Here is a 21,466-nt window from a genome sequence, read left to right as displayed (position 1 = left end):
GATACACACCAAAATGCTAGCAGGGTTATCTCTAAGTGTTGAGATTTGAAATGTTGCTAACTTTTTTCTTTATGCGTCACTGTGCTGTTTTACTATTTTACGATGGATGTGTACTACTGTTACAGTAAAATATGAGGTTAATTGTATTTAAAAAGGAAAGTTTGGCCTCTTCCACAGGCATGCGCGTAAGCGGTTTATGAAGCCTCATCTTTACCATCTGAACCCGATGCTGACAGTGAATTGACCTTGTGAATTTAAATAACCCATCTAGCTTGGTAGCATTTAATGGTATTAGATGGGTTTGTATTTTCCTTACTCATATCTGTTTCATAATATTCAGAAGGTACCCAAGCAGCACTTTCCTGGGAAATATGCTAGCAATAAAACATAAATTACCTCTTTTGTCTCTCTCTCTCTCTCTTCCAGTTCTCCTCCTTAAATTTTCTCTGCTAATACTTGGATTGGATGTTAGAGCCTCAGACGTCTTAATGTCAGGCTAGACTAGACCTCTTGCAAATAGATGAGACAGAACTAAGTAGCCAATTTCTCTGGCTCTGGCTCTCCCCCTCCCTCCTTTTCTCCCTCTTTCTTTTGTTACGAATCCCTTGTTTTTGCATGGCTCTGTATAGAAGAATTATCATTTTCTGGTCAGTGGTATTTCCGCTCGGCATCTTCTGACTGCCTGTCTTTCTATCATTTTGTTTGGCTGAGTTGGACAACCAGACAGTGCTGTGGACTAAAAAGAGTCTATTTCTTTTTCCCAAAGGAACAATCACAAATTATAAAGTGTGCCTCTAAAAAACAGGTCTAAAAACGAGCCGTCTTCTTTTCTCTCTGCAGCTGAATTCTCGCTGCCAGGATGGGGAAACAGAACAGCAAGCTTCGCCCAGAGGTCATGCAGGATTTGCTGGAAAGCACAGACTTTACAGAGCACGAGATCCAGGAATGGTATAAAGGCTTCTTGAGAGACTGCCCCAGTGGACATTTGTCAATGGAAGAGTTTAAGAAAATTTACGGGAACTTTTTCCCTTACGGGGATGCTTCCAAATTTGCAGAGCACGTCTTCCGCACCTTCGATGCCAATGGAGATGGGACAATAGACTTTAGAGAATTCATCATAGCCCTGAGCGTGACATCGAGGGGGAAGCTGGAGCAGAAGCTGAAATGGGCCTTCAGCATGTATGACCTGGATGGAAATGGCTACATCAGCAAGGCAGAAATGCTAGAGATTGTGCAGGTATGTAGCCCTAGCCCCTTACAAAGTGAAGGGCGTGAGTCACAGGTAAGTATTGGCAGGTGCACCGTCCAGCTTGGGGCAGGTTGCCGACTGGTGCCCATCTAGTCTTTGATTCGGCCTACCCAGTGTTTTTGGAAGTGCTGAACCCATATTTCCAAACAGGAGGTTACGCATAAAAACGCAGATTGGTTGGCATCTCTTGAAAACTCAAATCTGGCAACATTGGGCCCCCATTCTTGCTTGGCCTAAGTCACCCGATTGCCTTGTGGTGACCCCCACCCTACAGATGGATGTACACTCTTCAGCAAACCCTGCTCACGGTGGCCCCTCCATTCACCCATCCCAGTGACCTGCCCAGACCTCCAGCCTTTGCGGTTATATCCCCTGGAGTGGTGTGTAATGATCAATCTCTGACCTGGGGTTCAGACCCTGCTCCTTTCTGTCACCACCTCTGTGACTCTGACCAGCTTAATTCACCTAAGTGAGCCTCAGTGTCCTCATCTGTGAAATGGAACCATCATCCCATTCTGTGGGGTTAGTTTAAGATTAGATGTGACTGTGCATGTTCAGTGCCTAGCACAGTGCCAGCCACATAGAAAAGCTCATCATCACCACCATCACTAATTTACAGCTTTCTAAAACTCTTAAATAAAGGCAGGGATCTCTGGGCTGGGTTCTGTCTCGTCAGAAATACAAACATTGTAGAATCACGTCCTCCATCATTTTAATAGGAAGCAGTCCATTTTATTTCCCCAAATCACTCACCCAGAGTAAATACCCTGAATAGAACAGGAGAGGGGGCTCTGGTATTGGCCATGTTTTCCCTGTCAGACCCGAAGGGAAAGTGGGGAAGGGGCATAAGGAGTCATAAGTGGTCATGGCACGTACAGCTGGATTGGCAGTGGGTGGGCCCGGGAGGAACTTAGGGGGACTGAGACACGGCTCAGGAGAGGATCAGGACCGCCGCAGCTGCAGGCAGTAAAAAGGACTAGGTGGGTGGGCTGGCCATCACTCACCACCTTGGCAGGCGAATGGGCACAAGAGGGAGGCATCTGGAAGCAGACCGCAGACCAAGGGTGGGCATTCGGCTTCCTGGAGGGCCCATCTCAGAAGCCAGCACTCATTCCAGAGTGTCAGGGTTTCGAGATAGATCTGCAGCCCCCGGGAGGACAGGTGGGGGTGCTGGAAGAATCACAAGGACACAGAGAGCGATCCACTGCTGGTGAGGTTGGGAGGGGCACTTGCTTTCAAGGAAAGAACCAGGGAGACCTGTCACAGAAGCTAAGGTCAGAGCCAAAAGAGACCCGCATGACTGCCTTGTCCTCCAGCCCTTGTAGCTGAGGCCTGTGGTCTGCTCCTGGGCCAGCGGGCCTGACCCCGCAGGGGCAGTGAGAGGGACAGGTGCACACGGAGCCGGGGGCGGAGCAGGAATCCAGTTGACCGCTGTACTAGCAAACTCCCAGATCTGCCAACTAGTTCTTTCCGCGGCTCGACCTTCACCGGAGGCAGCAACTCTCTGACCGCGGTGTGTTAAATTAATCCCTCAGAGACAAGATCTTAAACAAGAATAAAGGATTTCTCCCCACCCCCAAGGATAAATGTATGAAAAATATAATGTCAATGGCAAAAATATGGGCAGTATAGAAAAATATAAAAGCAAACAGAAGAATTCTCCATAATCCCACTCCACCTACAAAGAGAAGCACTATTAATTTTATAATATTAGCAAATGATATCTTCTGGTCTAATTTCCATGCATTTGAAAATGTCTAATTGATTTCATAATGTATATGAAATTTTGTATCTTGCCATTTTCACTTAACATAATAATACAAGCATTTCTCGTGTCATAAAAACTTTAAAAACGGTATTTTCATAGCTGCATAATAGTCATACAATATAATTTACTTTATCTTCCTCTATTGTTGGATATATAGGTTGTTTCCAGGTTTTATTAATGTACCTGACACTGTAATTTTTAAATACAAAATAACAGATAATTCTTGTGCATGAAACTTTTTCTGTATTTAGGATTATTCCCTTAGAATGGATTCCCAGAAGTGCAATTACTGGGCCAAAGGGAAGGAGCATTGATTTCTGAGGTACTAGATGCTCTCTGCCAAACTCTTTTCCCAAACGAGCTCCCTGAGTGAATGACGGGTGTGCCGCGTCATTGCACTTTTCCGATTTTTCTTCATCTTTGCTAATTAAACAAAAATTTAAATTTCAAAGGTGATTCATTTTAATTAGCTTTCTTTTGTCTCTCCTTTTTGGGGGGAGTGCTGCACTCTGACCCCGTGTTCTCTGCCTCACTGCAGAGAAAGGGGTGACTGTGTTCTCCTTTTGAAGAGAATGACTTCCTGATGGGGATCTAGGAAAAAAAAATTCCTGGTAGCCACTGTGTTATCTCCTGTTGAACATTTTTGCGCAGTTCTCCTGGCTGCCCCTGGTCAGGAGTTTGGTGGCCAGTATTGACGAAGATGTTGACCCCCAGTCAGGGAGAACCCTCCAGACCCCAGGGGCTTACGAACATCCAACCATTCAGTTAAGCACCTGCTAAGTAGCTGGCACTGGGAATAGAGTGTGGGCAGGAATATAGACACTCTCCCTGGGCTGTGGAATTTGGTTTGCAAGGGCGGGTGGGGACGCGGCAGAGGATGTGCAGGAGGTGCTAGTAAGCACTTGCTGAGCCCTCGCGACCTCCTCTGATGCACATGGAATGTACAAAGTGATCATCAAACGAAGGGCCATTCAGCCTCACAAGACATTTTCTCCACTCAAGTAGCTCAGTCCACTCGCAGGCCCACGGGAAGGTTCCAGGTCATCACGGGAAGGCCTGGGAGCCCCTCATAAATGCTTATCTACTCAGGGTTTTTTAGGAGCCTGCAAATGGAAGCCTTGAGTCTCCTTCATTGTTTTCTACAGCACCACACCCTGATGATTAATATTCATGACCGTGGGGAGGAAACCCTGCAGCACCCTGAGGCAATTTCCAAATTGCCAATGAGATTAAATTAAATTTAGAAGCATTTTCCTATGAAGGGCTATGTTATTCTATTCTGCTACTCTGCACACTGACAGTTCGTGGATTCTCATTCTTATGCTAATCCCCGGGTTGCAGTGACTCTGGATGGAACTGGGATGTGGAGGATATTACCAGACTTCCCATTCTATTTTTTTCCTCTTTTCTGTCCCCATTCCGAAAGTGACAGCCTGCACTCTAGGCCCTGTCCCTGTCCCAAGAAGCTGGGTACCTGTGTTCGGATTCTCTTTTTGGGGGTGCAGGTTCTGACTGGTCGGCGCCATCAAGGAAGGACCTTCGCTGGGGATGCGCGTACTTCAAGGGAGTCACTGTCCGTTGGGTTTGCGCTTTGTGTTTGGGTAAATACATGTTAAGGAGTGATGAGATGAAATCAAGCTGTGGGCCCCAGAATCATTCACAAATGACGGTTCTGTTTGTTAAAGTGAGTAAAACCTGCAGCTTGATTACAAGCACCAACGTATAAATTCTTGGCTAAACTTCTGCTCCTCCAAGACACCAGAAATTCAAGCAATTTAAATAAGATTTAATAAAATGCAAATTCCTGGTGTTCACCGACAGACACTAAAAACTGGTCAGGGTCCAAACAAGTTTATAATTAGGCTTGACAATGGAGTGTAGTAATCCACTAATTTTCTAGTTTTTCTTCCCTGATGTTGTTTCTTGTAGTTTAGCATTCGTATCCGCAGAATATTGTTTACGGTGACAAGCTTTGGCTTCTGTTGCAGACGTTAATGACACCCTGGGAGTTACCTCTTGCTGATGTAACAGATTACCGTAAAATTAGTTGCTTAAAACAACACAAAGTTATTATCTTAACAGTTCTCCAGGTCAGAGGTCTGAAATCAGTTTTACTGGACTAAAATCAAGGTGTCCAGAGGTTGCATCCTTTCGGGAGGCTTTAGGGGAAAATCTGTTTCCTTGCCTTTCCTGGTTTCTGGAAGCATTCCTTGGCTTGTAGCCCCCTTCCTCCATGTCCAAAGTCAGCAATAGTAGATTGCTTGAGTCCTTCTCACACCAGCATTTCTCTGGGTATCTCACTTTGCTTCTCACTTCCACTCAGAAAGACCCTTGTGATAACATTGGGACCAGCCCGTTAGGACAACCTCTCCCGATCGCAAGATCCTTAGCTTAATCCCATCTGCAAAGTCCCTTTTAGTATGTAAGGTAACATATTCACAGGTTCTGGGGGTAACAACATGCATATCTTTTGGGGGACTGTTATTCAGTCTACCACATATGCCAAAATGCAGTTATGTTCCTTTTTTAAAAAAAATAATTTTGTGCTATATCATCTGGATGAACAAACAAAACCATATGCAGATTTATTTTTAGAGTCTTAAATGAACATTTTTACATTCACGTGTTTGTTTTCTTTTAAGTGACAAATTTAGGAACATGGTTTAGGCCCAGTATTTTATTATTGCATCACAACTGCCTCTCAGGAGTCATAAGCCAGACAGATAACAGCTCTGACCTTTCCTCATGTTACAGCAGGTCCTCTCCTCCAGGTGGGGGCCACAAGAGCAGGGAGAAGCCTTCCTGCCCCACGCAGCAACCTGTGAGCCCAGCTGGAGACAGGTCTGCACGCCCACACCCAGCCCAGCACAGGGTCTGAGGAAGGGGCTGAGCGAGCAGGAAGGGGCATTGCTGATGTAGCCACGAGGGCTTGGATGCTCCCTGGGATGTTCGGGGCTCAATAAATGTTGGCTACCATTATTCTATCACAGTTTCCAGAGCGAGGACGGGAGGTTTTCCTGCTAAATAAAGGGAGGTCGTTTCCCAAAGGACAAGGTAATAGAATCTTCTATTAAGTTTTAAGTTCAATTTACCTAGTCAACAAAATTTCACACAGAGGAGGGAGGTAACCCAATGAAACCCTCATTGGTTTCATTGGTGGAACTCACAGATATTCTGGATCAGATGACTTTAGGAGTTCCTGACCTACTTCACCTGTTACCTTTCCTATAAAATACCAGCCCATCTGGGAATAACTAAAACTTCGGGGCCACTCTGATGCTCACAGGACTCAGATAAAAGAATGATCAGCTTTCCAGGAGACAATGTGGTTGGCACCAGGAATCCCCCAAGCCCGAACTATTGCCCTGAGCCCACCGGCAAACTTCATGCATTGGGACTCTTTGGGGAGGACCTGGCTGGGTTGGTTCTCAAGTTCAAGTTAGAGACTTTCTGAGAGGATATACACAGGCTGACATAATGTTACCCAGATCAGTCCTCAGGAAACTTACTTTGAAAACTAGGTTGGAAATTTTCTAATTAGCCTATTTATTACTTGTATGTTAATGATCGCTTCGAAAATATTGGTGTTCAAATAATTATTGTCTTGGAACTAGACTCTCCCTCCTTGTTGTGATTCAGGGGTAATGGGCATTTTTAAATGAAGGCAGGGTGAACGTCAGGACACCGTTAATCTACCTTTTCATGCCTTTTGAATGAGTGAAACCTGAGGGAAGGAGACGATTGGGAGTATACTGGCGGCTCATCGCAGAAGATTTCATCTCTGTTTCTTTTTAGCAGTATTGGAAAATTTTTTTTCTCATCCCCTCATGTGATGAAAGGCATGCATACCTCTACAGCAGCTAGGTAAGGAGGAAGGAGGTGATGGTGGGGGCCAGGCAAATGTTTGCCCTCCAGGAGCACCAAACAGATGCACAGATTAGTCCCAGCTGGTTGCAAGATCACCAGCCAACTTGTGAGTGTCTGTGCCACTGAGGACCAAAGTGAGGACCAGGAAAACTTCTTTACATTCTTTCAGAGCCACTTCCTGACTGGCACTTGCATTTCTTCTCCCGATCATCTTTCTAAATTGATGTCATAGATACTATATCAATTTTAATATGTTTCTTGGAGACCTGAAACACTGTGCTCTTTTGATTCCAGGGTGGGGGTGAGGGTGGGGAGTGGGGGATGGAACAAGAGCTACTAGTCCATTTTGATATGGTCCCCGGGAATTCAGCTCCACACCCTTGCCTAATTCTCAGTTTTGAATGTGGACCACAGATGTGACGCTGGAATGCAACTTAGATTTCTTTCCTGGAGGAAGCTCTAAAGCAATTGCATAGGCTAGTGACTTTCTCAAAGAACTAATCTTCGTGCTCGAGGTTGTGTTTGGTTTAATCCTTTCTTATTAGGGGATTAATCTTATGACAAGAGTTTAACTCTTAGCATCGAGTATGCCATCTGGCGACATGAGTGAGGCGCCCCTCTCTGGCCGGTCCCTCCCCGTGGCCTTTGTGGATTCCTCTTCCTTCTTCTGCTCCCCGACCATGGATACTCCCGAAGCAGAGTCCCAGCGACAGCCTGTGTTTCCTCCAGAAGTCTCCTCCCCTCAGTGCTTGCGATGGGCCAGGCCTAGTGCTGAGGGCTTTCCGCGCTGTATCTGAGTCCTAGGTCTGCCAGAAAAAATTATCATAAACTGGGAAGCCAGAACAACAGAAATGTATTCTGTCTCAGTTCTGGAGGCCAGAAGTCCAAAATCCAGGTGTGGACAAGGTTGGTTCCTTCTGGAGACTCCTGGCGGTGGGGAGGGAAGGTAATCTGTTCCATGCCTCTCTCCCAGCGTTGGTGGTGATGCAGCCCTCCGTGTTCCTTGGCTCACAACCGCGTGCGTCACTCCGGCCTCCGCCTCCATCATCACGTGACGCTCTCGCCGTGAGTCTGTGTCCAGATTTCCTTCTTATATGAACTCCAGTCACTGGATTGGTTAGGGCCTGTCCTAATCCAGTATGATCTTATTTTAACCTGATTACATCTGCAAAGACCCTCTTTCCAAATAAGGTCACCTCGCCTTCTTCACACCTCCGCCAGCTTCTGGGTGCACATGAAGTTTTGCGGGACACCGTTCAACCCAGTGCACACGCATCATCTCGCGGAGCCCTCATGACAACCTTAGTAGCCCCACTCTATGGAGGGCACAACCGATTACTTCCAGATCTCCACCTCTGTGATGTCCAACTTTTTTTTTTTTTTTTTTTTAAGATTTTCTTTTTAAGTAATCTCTACACCCACCGGAGGCTGGAACTCACAACCCCAAGATCAAAGCTGCACGCTCCACCAACCGAGCCAGCCGGGCGCCCCTGTTACGTCCTACCCTAGTGACATCTCTACTGAGCTGTCGCACTGATCCTTCAAAGCCGGGGCATTCCAAAATCAAACTCATCCTTACCCCCCTAGCCCCCCACAGGCGAAGGCCTGTAACACAGCAGCTCTGGAATGCCTGTTCAGGACGATGATAAAAGGGCTCTTTGGATGGGGCTATTTGAAACTGCTTTTGCATTTCACTTTGTGTAAGATTGGAAAAAAAAAAAAAACCATTAACTGTCCTTATCTAAAAACGATGAGTACCACCATTGACTTGACAGAAGACAGTGGCAGGGGGAACGACCGATTCCAGACAATAGTCAGGAGGCAGAGTTAATGGGTCGGCTGACTGCTAGATAGCGAGCTAGATGGCCGAGGGGCGCCAAAGATGTGGGACTTGCCAGCAGGATGGATGGTAATGTATTCACACACACATACATAAGTTTGGGGAGGACCACGATGAGTTTACTTTTTTCAGTTAAGGTCTTACATGAGACCTAATATCAGAATGGAGCGGCTTTGGTTGAAAAGGGACAGGGCCTTCTCCTGTTGTCTTCGCCCCCCGTGAAAGCACCTACAGCACCTGGGCAAAACATTAGGAAAGTTCCTGACTTAACGTATTCCTCTAAGCTCTAAGCAAGAAACTACTTAGACCGTTCCAGAAACACAGACATTGATCCTATTTTGAAAGTGTTTCCAAGATCCCCATGGCCTCCCTCCACCCTCGTTCCCTGATAGGCGATATCCTTCTACATGGTGTGCTGTTCTTTATCTAGAATCTAAAGGCACCCTTGTACTGCTTAACTTCTTGTGCCTTTGGTTGGTTGTCACGGGGCCTTGGATGTCCTGTCAGAAGACCCTCCATCTTCTGGTGAAAGAAGGCAGTCTGGTTTCCTTCAGAGAGAAGGTCGAGCTTTAACTCTTGGAACTGTGCCTGCCCTCCGCTAAGTCTACAACTTTTATCAGTGCAGATGTGACTCCTTCTTTTCCAGCAACCCAAGAGGTGGTCATTCAGAGGGAAAAAGAAAGAAAAGTACAGGCCATGAAGAAGCTGGTGAGAGCCCTGACCGCAGGGCAGGCACCGTCCCAAGCCTACGCAGGGGCTGAGCCAGAGCTGGGCTCTTGGGTGTCCTCTAGCTCTGTGTTTACCCAATTCAAGAATGAGGCTCTTCAAGTTTAATTAAAAACAGGATGTCCCTGCCGGGCCTCTCATTGACGTTGCTAAAAATAAGTAGGGAAGTAGCCTGGCCTCTTCATGGTTTAATCCCATTAAATTTGGGGAGGGGGGGGACCTAGAGCTAATAAAAGACATGATTTGTTTCAGATTGCTGTCTGGCGTTGCATCTTTTCTCTCCCTGTGCTGGGGAGCCCTAGATTCTGAAGTTCTAGTGCAATCGGCTCTGGGTTGTTGATGCCGTGGGAAGGGGACAAAGGGGCAGACAGTTTCCCAAATGTGGTTTTGCCAGGCTGCCATCTACTTACTCATCTTGGAACCATTGGGATTTGTCACCTCAGCTCTTTGCTCACTGCTCTGGTGTCACACACGTCATAGACCTGGTGTTGTGAATAATCCACTAATCCCTGTCTGTGAGTTGATGCACATTTAAAAAAAATCTAGTCTAGAGTTACGAAAGAGCTGTCTGGAATGCGGGCCCTCACTTCCTCCTCAACCCTACAATACACTCAGACATTGTGCCTTTGCCCCATTCCAGAAGCCCTGTTTGCAAATATACTCACGTAAGGGCATCCTGACTTTCTTTGTTGTTTTGGCTCGGGTTTTGATTTTTATATTAACCCATTTTTATTTGTCCCGACTCCACTTCTTTGGCCCAAGGGCTAAAGGCTAAATCTCTTTAAAGACCTTCTGTTGAATGCGGGGGCCTCATTTTCTAACACGAATCCATCTGTTTGCATGGTCTTTCATTCATCTGTTCAACCAGGGGTATTAAGAGAATAATCTCTGGATTATCACACCGTTGACTTCCCGTCAGAATTCCAAGAAGGAGAGTTTCGTGAGCCCCAAATCTTAGAGGCTGAGAGTTCCTCGCCATCATGGGAGCAGAGGTGGAGGAGGCGAAGGCTTCCATGAGGGTTATTAAGGCATCACTGGGATCACTGTACCCACCTCGGTGGTGCTTGTATGGAATGGGGGTGCTTTTGGTCACCAATACAGTGTCTCCCAAGCCCTTTGCCAGAGGACTGGGGAGATACACAATAAGAAAGACCGTGTCGGTCATTTTGACAATTGACTGTCCGCCACCTAGAACATAGTAGACAATAAATGACTGCTGAGTAGATTATGAATGACAGTTTTTTAATTCTCTGAATACCACTGCCTGTAAGTAAGGGAGTAGAGGTGGGTTTGGGGAGTAGAAATCGAATTTCCTATCCCTTCTGTCTTTTTGTGGCCTATTGGAGAGACAGATACTTTCCCGTGCCCTTTGAGGCCCGGGGGTCTGTCCTGACCTGCCCCGGAGCCACATCTTGTAGCGCAGCCCCCCCCCCCCCCCCCCCCCCCCCCCCCCCCCCCCTTCTTGCCGTTCCTCCTACCCGCTGTCTACGCACGCCTGTCCCTCTGTCCCTTTCCTCTGGGAGCTGTCTGCTTCCTTCATCTCTTCGCTCTCCTCACTCCTCAGGGAGGCCTGCCCCAATCCTCGCAGCAAGGAAGGCTCCCCGTTACATTTGCCTTGAGAGTAAACCCGTGAGGGCAAGGCTGGGGCAGATGGGCCCGGCACGGAATAGCCGACGGATAAATAGCTGGGGAATGACCGCGGGACGGGATGAATGCGCGAGCAATGGGGAGGGGTAAACTGAGATCAGGGACTTTCTTTACCTGGGGTCTGTGGATGGGCTCCTGAAGCTGTCTGTGACCGTGAGTGCGGATCCACAAGCATGTGTGCCCGGCTCCTAAGGGGAGAGCCCGTAGCTTTTGACAGACTGAAGAATTGTGGGGGCCAAGGGCAGGCTGCCCCATGATGGGCCACTTTGGCATGAAGATTATTTTGCGTTAAAAAGCCGTTGAAACCCAGCAGATGGAGGAACAGCTCTTTACCTCTCCCGCAACCGCCTAAAAAGAATTTAGGTAGAGGATCCAGGAAGAGAACTGTCACCACAGAGAACGGCATTATGGTATGAACAAGGTACGGCAGACGGGGAAGAACCTGGCAAGGCCTGTTTTTTTTTTTTTTAAAATAAAGATTTTATTTATTTATTTGACAGAGAGAGAGAGAGAGAGAGAGAGAGCCCAAGCAGGGGGGGCGGCAGGCAAAGAGAGAAGCAGACTCCTCACTGAGCGGGGAGCCGGATGCGGGGCTCGATCCCAGGACCCTGGGAGCAGGACCTGAGCTGAAGGCAGACGCTTAACCACTGAGCCACCCAGGCGCCCCTGGCAAGGCCTGTTTGATCCAAGTCCCCCATGTCCCATGGGTTCCCAGTGGCCCAGCCCACATTGGCTTACCAAACACTTCCTCTTTTTCATCCTCCTGTGAATTGCACTGTTTCCCTTGGAACTCCCAGACCCCTACCCCTTCTCCTTGAGTCAGAAGGACACAAAGTCCTCATTTTGCCTATCTTTGGAATTTCCATGCCTTTGTGGATTCCCTGTACATATGAAATTAAATTTGATTTTCTTCCATTAGTTTGTCTCCTGTCCATCTAGAAGGATTTTGAAGGGCAGAGGAAACCCTTCCTTTCCAACAGAATCTTTAAGGAGTTTCAATGAATATGTTTAATTATATGAAGAAAGGAGAAAAAGAAAAGAGAAGGGGAAGGTGAGAAAAGCAACAAAAGATAAAGGGGAAATTAATAATGAGAAATGGAACAGAAGAAAGTTGAGAGAGGAGGAAGGGCCTGAGAGAAGGTGATGGGGGGGAGGTCAGTTATTCCTGAATGAATCCTCCAAACTTAGGGAGCCCAAGTCTGTGCAAGACCCTGTGTTAGGAACTGTCAGGGGTTCGATGAATAGCCCGATCGGACTGCTGCCCTCCTGTATAAGAGGAGAGTGTTCTGGGTAACTGCAATTGGAGTGAATGGGATGAAATGATCCAAGAGAGGTTTAGAAGAGCCATTTGCTAGCACAGCGGAAGGGAAATTACACATAACAGAAGGAAGGAAGACCCTGGAAGACTTCCTGGAGGAGGGGTAACATTGCAACCTGCCCTTAACCAATGGGTAGGATCCCAAGGAGAGCGGAGAGGGGTAGGTGAGCACTCAGATGAGAGAAGGGTGTAAATAAAGCTGCTGGTCCAGGAAACCAAGGTGGGTGATACACAGGTTGTGGGGCTCTTGACAGCCTTTGTGAAGCATCTGAGTTGGGAGCTGCCCCCGTTGGTCAGTGATAGACACACAGCAGGTGGCACCTGGAATTACCAAGTGAGATGAACTTACTGAGAGCAGAACAGACTCAGGGAAGGAGTCCACCGCGAAGAAGTTTGAGGATTTGCAATGACGCAGCATTCGTAAGACTTCTGGCGAAAAGTAAGCTCATCGTTGACCCGCAAATGCGTCTCCCATATCACCTCTACAGATCCTGAAATGTGTCAGCTCTTGCACCTTTTAAAGAGGTTGTCCTTGTGTGATCTGGTGGGATACTGATCTCCAGATACTGTCTTCTTCTTCTTTTTGTTCTAAGAATCCTTGGCTTATGAATTCACACAATATTTAGATTGTGTAAGATTGAAATCCGTGTGAGGTGTGTGTGTGTTCATTAGTTGCTGCCACCGATTCCCTTTTAACTGGGTCGAGTTACACAGAGAGCTTCCTGTGGGAGCAAAGAAACCTGAGGAGAAGGTGCTAGATCTCAAGACACCCCTGTTCTGGAAGGACTCCTGCTCTCTGCTGCCATTACGAACTATTTACCGGGCCCAGGAAATCTCAGCACCTGTTTTCCCATTTGTAAAAAGAGCTCTATCCTGGTGGGCTTTCCTGGTTCCCTCCAGGAGTCCAGTGTCCCCAGAGGCGTGGCACGTGGCACTCCAAACCCAGCACGGATGGCCGCATAGACCTGAGCTGGAGGGGACCAGGAAGAAGACAGAGCATGGCTTGCCCGCTGCCTGCATACTTCCGGGAACTATTGCTGGGGAAGCGGACTATGGACCAGCCTTATCCCAGTGACACCCATAATCCGGGCCAGGGCCGTAACTCTGAGCTTGACCTTTCTCCCAGGCAGAATCACTGTGGAGGCCACGCTGGAGTTCGCAAGGGCTATGGGTGGGTTTCAGACAGACCCAGGGAGCCTGGCCTGAGGGATCCCTATGATCGCTAAGGGTCAGAACACGGGGTGAGTCAGTTTTTCATTCCTCTTTTACTGACTGCGATAAGAATATTTACCACCCCCCCCTTCTCCAGAATATGTTAGGGACCTGAGGCAGGGTTGATCCTAATTAAGACTGTAAAGCAAATAAGTTGAGCCGTTAATATCCATTTTTTTCCTCCCACATTTCCCATTTGGAGGCTACCTTCCCTCAGCTGTCTTCCTTTCTCCCCTCCTTCCGACTATCCCATGGCATCTGGAGCTCCAGAACTTTCCAGATTTCTTTCTGCCCACCCGCTGGCAAAATCTTCTTCTTCTAAAACTCCTTCCCAGGACTAAAGGTCCCAGAGTGAATCCAATGAGCAAAATCAGATGAAAGACGGGCTGGTGTCTCTACTTGGTCCCTCAAGGATAGTAAACACCTGATGGTCTGGGAATGAGAACAGTGACTTTACATTATTTCCAAATCGAAACTACATTTGACAACAGGCCTTCCGGGCCTTTACTGAGTAGCACAGGGGGTCCAAGGTGGTGGGGGAGACTGTTTCAGTACCGCTTACAAAAATGAATAGAACATCTGTTTTTGCTCATCAGATTTCAGATTTACCCAATTTACCTCAAGCCTCGAGCTGCATAATTATTTAATGCAAAGCTTGGATGGCAGATCGCTTCCATCTTGGGGATGCCTGGAAGCTTGCTGGGAAGCCATGTGAGGTGACTGCCATATGTGGGAGTTGGGGGGGGTCATCAGGATGAATTGGTGATGTCTGCCTGGGAGAAGGCGTGGGCAGACACTTGCAGACCATCAGGTGTTTATTATCCTTGAGGGACCAGGTAGAGACACTGACCCGTCTTTCTGGCCTGAGGGATGTCATCCATAGCCCTGCTCCTAGAAGTGGGGTTCTCCGGGCAGCAACCACAGCTCTACACAGGAGCTTGTTAGAAATGCAGAATCTCAGGCCCCATGACCCTGCCCCCGCCATCAGATTCTGCATTTTCACCAGCTCCCCAGGGGATTCGTATGCGCATGACAGTCTGAGACACAGGGGTGAGCTGGTCTTCCTGCCAGCTTCTCACTGCTGGAGCTAGTTCCTACACACTGGTTTTCTACAGCACATCAGCAGGGATCAGACTAGCTCCCTGTGTTCATGGGGGACACCCCCTTCACCCCTCTGCTCTGGGAGCTTTACTGATAAGGCTGTTCTGTTTCTGTCTTACTATCGTCATTTCTGTCCCTAGGCGATCTATAAGATGGTTTCCTCTGTAATGAAAATGCCTGAAGATGAGTCAACCCCGGAGAAAAGGACAGAAAAGATCTTCCGCCAGATGGACACCAACAGAGATGGTAGGAGGCCGTGGCACTTGGCTTTGCTCAGAGTGGGCACTGCTGGAGGGACAGGGGCCACCTGGGCAGGCAGATGCCACTCAAGGACAAGACATTAGTCGCAAGGACCTGGCTCACAGCTCTTTGTGAAAGGGGCTCATCCCATAAGCTCCCTGGCAGTGCAGGACAGACAGAGAGGGACCCAGGTGGGACAGGCCTAGGCCACAGCAGGCTGGATCCCTGCAGGCCAGCTAATCAGAAAGCAGAGAGGGACTTGGTGTAATTCCACCCAGATCTGGTGGCTTTCACCCCAGCCTGCCCAAGGGGTCCGGTTGGGCTCTTCTGCGCATGCCCTAAGGTGTTGGGTTTCCTGGAGCCACGTAGTCTTCCCCAGCCTGTGTGGGCCAGGGGAGGAGGGGAGCGAGGGGGCCAGCACTTTCTACCCGGAGGAATTCAACAAGAGGATTCAAAACAATTCCAACCCAACAAGAGAATTCAAAACAATCCAAAGTGAAAAGGAAGGCTGGATTTCAAACTCAAGATTAGTGGATTTTAGATGTTGGGTTGCCAGATGGAATATAGGAGGCCCAATCGACTTTGAATTTTGGATAAAGAACAAATGGTGTTCTTTAGAGAAGTGTGTCCTATGCAATATTTGGGACACACTTATATGAAAAAAAATTATCGTTTATTTGAAATTCAGTGTTAACTGGGCATCCCGTATTTTATGTACCTGATGTGGCAGCCCTAGTTAGATGTGACACCTGAATTTGAGGTGCTGAGCTCTGAGCCTGCTGCGGAGGAAACCCAGTCTTCTGCAGCCCTTGCTGTTATTACCAGCTCCCCTGTTCCGCCGGGTGTCCGCGGCAAATCTTGTCAGCGATGCGCAAACGCTTTCCCCTACCCCAGATAGCACCGGTGGACAGAACGACGGGAGGCTTTGTAGGTGGCACAGGGAGCCTCTCTTTCTATCCCCATGCCCCTCCGGGGCACTGGCTGCCGAAGACTCTGGCTTTCCGGGGTGCAGGCCAACCTGTTTGCTTCCTGCGCAAAGGTGCTATTGCATCCCATTTCCCCTAATGCACCTTAATTCACAGCGAAGAGCTTATTTTGTAAGACTAAACACCTGGGGTCGTTTAATAGTTCCTGAGCTTGCCGATTTAAAGCGGCAGGGTCCGCTGGCGCTCCAGGGGAGCACTGGTGGCTTTGCGTCCTGCTCCTGCCCCGCCTCTGCATAGAGGAGCGCTGTAGGGTGACCGGCCGAAACCCTCACTGTGCGCGGGTCACAGGCAAGAGGTTAGGGGCTCGCTACGAGGGCGCCACAGAACCCCAATTGGGCTAGCAGTCCTGCTGCACATGCGGCTGCTGAAAGCCCTGTGCTTTCCTGGTGTTGGGGGGGGGGCGGGGAGCCGTGCCGGGGAGGGGGAGGGGCTCGAAGACTGGGCGCGGTCAGAGGAATCAGTTCGACCCCGAGACCTGGTGCCCCCACCTGGAGCAAAGACCTCACCGAGAGGCTCCCGCCATTAGATTCTTCTTGGTGGAAGCCCTTTGCCTCTAGCCCCTGGCCGCGGACTTAAAAAGTCTGGGCCCACAGGCAAGTCAGCCCTGGAGTCTATTCAGACGCACACAGGGGAGCTGACCCAAGAGACCCAGCCCACCGAGGAAGAATGCGGGGCTTGGCCCGCTGCTGCAGGCCGAGGTTCCCCGCGCTCACCTTGGGGAGATCCCCAAGTGTTCAAGTGGCCACTTCCATCCGCCCTCCCTCCCTGGAGCCAGACTTTCAGACCTAAGAAGTCATCACGGTTTCAACCACTACCTGAGCAGGCCACAGCTCTCGAGAAATGGCCAGGACACAAAGCCTAGACGTGGCCTGCTCTATGTTAAAAATAAATAAATAAAAGCCCACCTTTCTCTTTTTTGTAGCTAGAGTAGATTTGGTCAGACAAGAACTCGGTGCTGGGGGAGGGGGTTGTGGTGAAGGGGAAGACATATTTGTTGATGTCTCCCAGTGGTGGGTGGTGAGGGCTTCAGTGAGTGGCGCCCCTCCTGTCTGGGTTTGGAATCAGTTGAGAAATAAGGGAGCAATCACTGAGGTCGAGGATGGAGTTTGTGGGAGGGAGGAACCTAGTGTGAGAGCCCGAGGGCCTGCAGACAAGCCTCAGAGCAGCAGGGAGCCCGGCGGGCAGGGACATCCTTGGAGGGCCAAGGGGGCAAGTCCTCTCTGGGAGCTTCTATCTAGAGCAGGCCCAGCTGCTCCCCCGCCAAGGATGGGACCTTTCTGAAAGCACCAGGAAGGGGGGAGAAGCTTTGCCCTCCCCAACTATATGACAGATGGACCTTCCAGAAGAGAAATCAATACATATTCCAGCTTACTCAGGAAGGAAAGGGACACACGGATAAAAGTGGGATCCCAGGGGGTCATGTCTCCCTCCTCCAGCCTGTTCTGATTGACCCCAGGGACCCAAGGACTCCCCTCTGCCTTGTGCACACACCCCTTTCTTCTCCTTACTTTGCATGGAGTGGCAGCCTCCTCACATGTTGGCCTCCCCCCAGATATCTGTGCGGGCCCCTCTGCTCACATGCAGGGAGAGAGAGGGACTCTTGCAGCAAAGCTAAGGCTATCCCAAGGAGGCCAGAAGGCTCTGGGGACACCGGGAACCCCGTGACAGCCTTGGTGCACCAGGAGTGCAGCCTGCTTTCTTAAAAAAGGCAAAGGCCAGCTATCTGTTGCACAAATACCCAGCGAGAACCGCCCACCCCCTCCTGGGGCGAGGGTGGGGGACAGGTTGGGGGGACGGGGGCATGGGCGCACGTCCCCGCAGCTGCCACCAGCCCCTGCTCACCTGTCCTCTTGCTTTCTAGGAAAACTGTCCCTGGAGGAGTTCATCCGAGGGGCCAAGAGCGACCCGTCCATAGTGCGCCTCCTGCAGTGTGACCCCAGCAGCGCGGGCCAGTTCTGAGCCCCGCCCCCCACGGATCGTAGAGCTGCTTGCGTCCCCTTTCCACCTTTCTTTTTAACAATTTTTTTTTTTTTTTTTTGCCGATCAATATTGATGGTGACGCTGTCCCCCACCCACCCCGTGCAGTCAGACGCACCTTCCTCCGTGACGCCTTCGGCTTCCTTTGTCGGGGGGATGCCCAGAGCCCCAACGCGCTTGTGGAGAGCATGGACGCGCTGTCATGCAGACTTTGTGGTGTTCCTTGTTCCTTGAGTTTCCATCGTTCTTATTGTTGTTTTTCTTCTGATTCCAATGTCTGTTCTCAAACCGAAGACTCGGGGAGGGAAGAGAAGGGAAAGCAAGCCAGTCCGGGATTCTGTGGCCAGCTTCCAGGGGACTGTTTGAAAAACAAAACTCCCCAGCTGGGTCTGGAGCCACAGGGGCAGCCCTCGGGGTGATGGCGCCTGGTGCCGGCTTCCCAAGGACAAGGGACCCTGTGGGGCCAGGCTGTGAAAGCGCCCGGAGGCCTCCACTCCCCCTCTTCCCCAGCGTGCTGTAGTGTCTAAGCTGTGAACATTTCAAGATAAATTCATAGAGAAGAGGAAAAGATGGCTCAGCTGTTTCTTCACACGTTTACACTAGTTGAGCTAAGCTGAGTTTCTTTGGAAATTAAACACAAATGGTAACTTATATACAAAACCAGACCCATCTTGTTGCCTATTGTGATTAAAAAAAAAAAAGAGTGCTGTATATAAAATATTGGGTATTGCAGACCAAATTAAGTGTTTTGCCTTGTTTAAATGAAATGCATGTTTAGGAGCACTAATACAATCTTATTACAGAAGACTGTTTTTAGTAGCTTAATGTGAAGTAAGCCAACTATAATGAATGTCTATGTCTTGTTTTAAAGTCATATCTGTCTTTGCACAAATGCACCAATCAACAGGTATATTTTATATATTCCAGAGAAGTACAAAGTCACCATGACTAGGGCGCAACCTTAATTTTGAATGCATTTCCAGAGTGGTAGTGCCTACAGAATGGAAGTAGGACAGGTTTAAGTGGGACATGTCCATTGGAGCCCCAGAAGCTTCATCTTTAAGAGAGATGTGAGGTGATGGTTAACCCACTCAGCCCAGCGGCTCGATGGTATTAAATCAGAGGTACAATGTTCTTCTGAGTAGATTAATATTCTGTCGACCCGAAACACACACACACACACACACACACACACACACACACACACACATTCTTGAGACTTCCCTTTGGTTTAATCCACATTATGGTTAGGGAGCCGTAACTGCAATGTTGACATTTTCATGCCCCTGGTGGCCCTTCAAAGAGTCTGAGATTGGGCAATGAGCTGACTCATTGTGAAGAAGGCATGGCCTAGGGCGTCTGTGCTTTCCAGGGCCCACTGTGGGGAATCCAAAAGTATTTTCCATCACCATGTTCTTTGAATGCCAATTTCTATTTTCAAAAGTGACAGTGCAAATTTGAGTCACTCTTTGGTCTGGTGACCTCATACACACTAATTGGAATTGAAAGTTAAGAGTAAAAATTGCTGATCACAGGTAAGTCAGTCATATTTTCACAAGTAGTAGGCCTGGGGAAGTCCAAACACTCAAGGACATAGATGGGGAGGACCTGCTCCGGGAGGAGGCAGAGAGGTCCCGAGTGGGTTTATCTGCAGCCAAGCTACTTTCTGTAGACCATGACCCACAGAAAGACAAACATAACTATGAGGAAGATGATGCTGAGCCCATTCTAACTCCAGATTCTTCTGTATTATTTGAGTCCCTTTTAACTGGTAGCAAAAATCTGAATTTGTATGGTTGACCAAAATGAACCAACTTTGCAGGATGAAATCTGGAGACCTAGACGTGGTAAAATCATCTTCATCTTCCTCTGAGTGTCCATTCCTCACAGTGATCTATCCTGAGACTTGCTAAATTCCTCCATGGGCCAAGTGGTAAGATCTGGGTTTGAAAACTAGGGAATTAAATTAAGAGACGGAGGGCCCAGTGAGTGATGTTCAGGAGGTGCATCCCACTGCTCTGGACTGATGACCTAACTCCCCCTTTCAGTTCTCCTTAGAAGGGGAGTCAGTTAATGTTTGGGCAAGCCCGCCTAAGCTCTACCCTCGGTCAGGACATCTTGTTGAGCCAGACTCACCCAGTTCCCTAGAACTGAGAGCTGGAGTGAGGAGCAAGGAAGAGGGGCTCCAGCTGTTTAGGAGAGAAAACAGAGCCAGACGCCTGGCTAACGAATGCCGACATGCCTGGGATGTACGCAAATAGTCTTGTCCTGGCCTGCCATTGACCCTGTCTGTATTTTCTTGATGGTGGTTTTTTCCTTCTACTCCTTCCCAGGAAGGGCTTTGTATGTCTAATCCAATGCACTTAAATTTGGCCAAGGGACTCTGCAGCACCCAGAAGGCTGAATGACTAAAGGTTTAGGTCATTCCTTTGATGGGCTGTTCATTGTCATTGCTGTGATGCGGGACCTCTGGAAATGGAGTCTGTTCTGTCTGAAATTAAGCCAGTCTGTGATGTTCAAGGGACTGGAATAAAGTGGCTTATGACTTGAAGGACGATACAGAGTCATACTCTTGCTTAGGGTGGGGAAGGGGTGCTGAGGGTGCTGTTCCATCCCTTCTGTATGTCCCAGGGGACCCTCTCCACAAATGGATTTAATAATGTACAATTGACCCTTGAACAATAAGAGTTTGGGGTGCAGAACCCCTGTGCAGTCAAAAATCCACATATAATTTCTGATTCCCCGGAATTTAACTCCCAATAGCCTACTGTTGACCAGAAGTCTTACTGATAACAAAAACAGTCGTTTATGCCTATTTTGTATGTTATATGTATTATACACTGTATTCTTACAATAAAGTAAGCCAGAGACAAGAAAATGTTATTAAGAAAGTCACAAGGAAGAGAAAATACAGATACAGTACTGTCCTGTATTTATTGAAAAAAATCTGCATGTAAGTGCACCCGTGTAGTTCAAACCCATGCTGTTCGAGGATCAAGCGCATATATTTACAGATCCCATCATATGGAGTGGCCCCCATATCATGACTTCATGTCGCTTGAGCTTGGCATTCAAGCACATTGATTGTTTCATGTGATTATTTGGGACATGAGGGTCCTTTTCCTAAATTGCTGCCCCAGCTGAATCTGCCTGAGGGTCCAGGTGCCTATACTGCGCCCCCCCCCTCGCCCCCAGGTGTGGCTTCTGCCCTAAAGACACAGGAACCGGGGGGGCGGGGGGGGGAGGGTAGAGGTGCCGAGCCCAAAGCCCTGTCCGAAAGCATCCTTGGTCTGCGCATGGGCTTTCTTGCTTCTCTCCACTCACGTACGTCTCGGCCTTCACTTTCATCTGCCCTCGCCTCCTTCCTCATACCTGGAGCTGCGAACTCTAACCCAAACATTAGGTGCAATGGAAGGTGACTTCCTCTTCAGTGACATACGAACACCCTCTTCTCCTGTCTCACCCTCTCCGTCTGGGAAGAGTCAATAGAAAACATGACATGATGCAGACTGCACACCCTCAAAGCAAATTCAGA

General features: G+C 48.7%; 1 protein-coding gene across 10 annotated transcripts in view; it reads left to right on the top strand.

Annotated features, from left to right (window-relative positions):
* The window catches only part of NCALD (neurocalcin delta), a 371,302-nt gene extending 350,816 nt beyond the window's left edge, over positions 1-20,486 (top strand). For all 10 annotated transcript variants that reach the window (XM_073893058.1, XM_073893059.1, XM_073893055.1 and 7 more), the window contains 3 exons: positions 841-1,237; positions 14,869-14,974; positions 17,816-20,486. In XM_073893058.1, the coding sequence (XP_073749159.1) occupies positions 860-1,237; positions 14,869-14,974; positions 17,816-17,913 (582 nt within the window). In that variant the 5' untranslated portion in view covers positions 841-859 and the 3' untranslated portion in view covers positions 17,914-20,486. The remainder of the gene's footprint in view (positions 1-840; positions 1,238-14,868; positions 14,975-17,815) is intronic.
* The last annotated feature ends 980 nt before the right edge of the window (positions 20,487-21,466 follow it).

The sequence above is a fragment of the Callorhinus ursinus genome, unplaced genomic scaffold (assembly GCF_003265705.2).
Source record: "Callorhinus ursinus isolate GAN/ISIS: 27379988/994484 unplaced genomic scaffold, GSC_fseal_2.0 scaffold5, whole genome shotgun sequence".
Classification (NCBI taxonomy): domain Eukaryota; kingdom Metazoa; phylum Chordata; class Mammalia; order Carnivora; family Otariidae; genus Callorhinus; species Callorhinus ursinus.
This window is presented reverse-complemented; position numbering and strand designations above follow the sequence as displayed.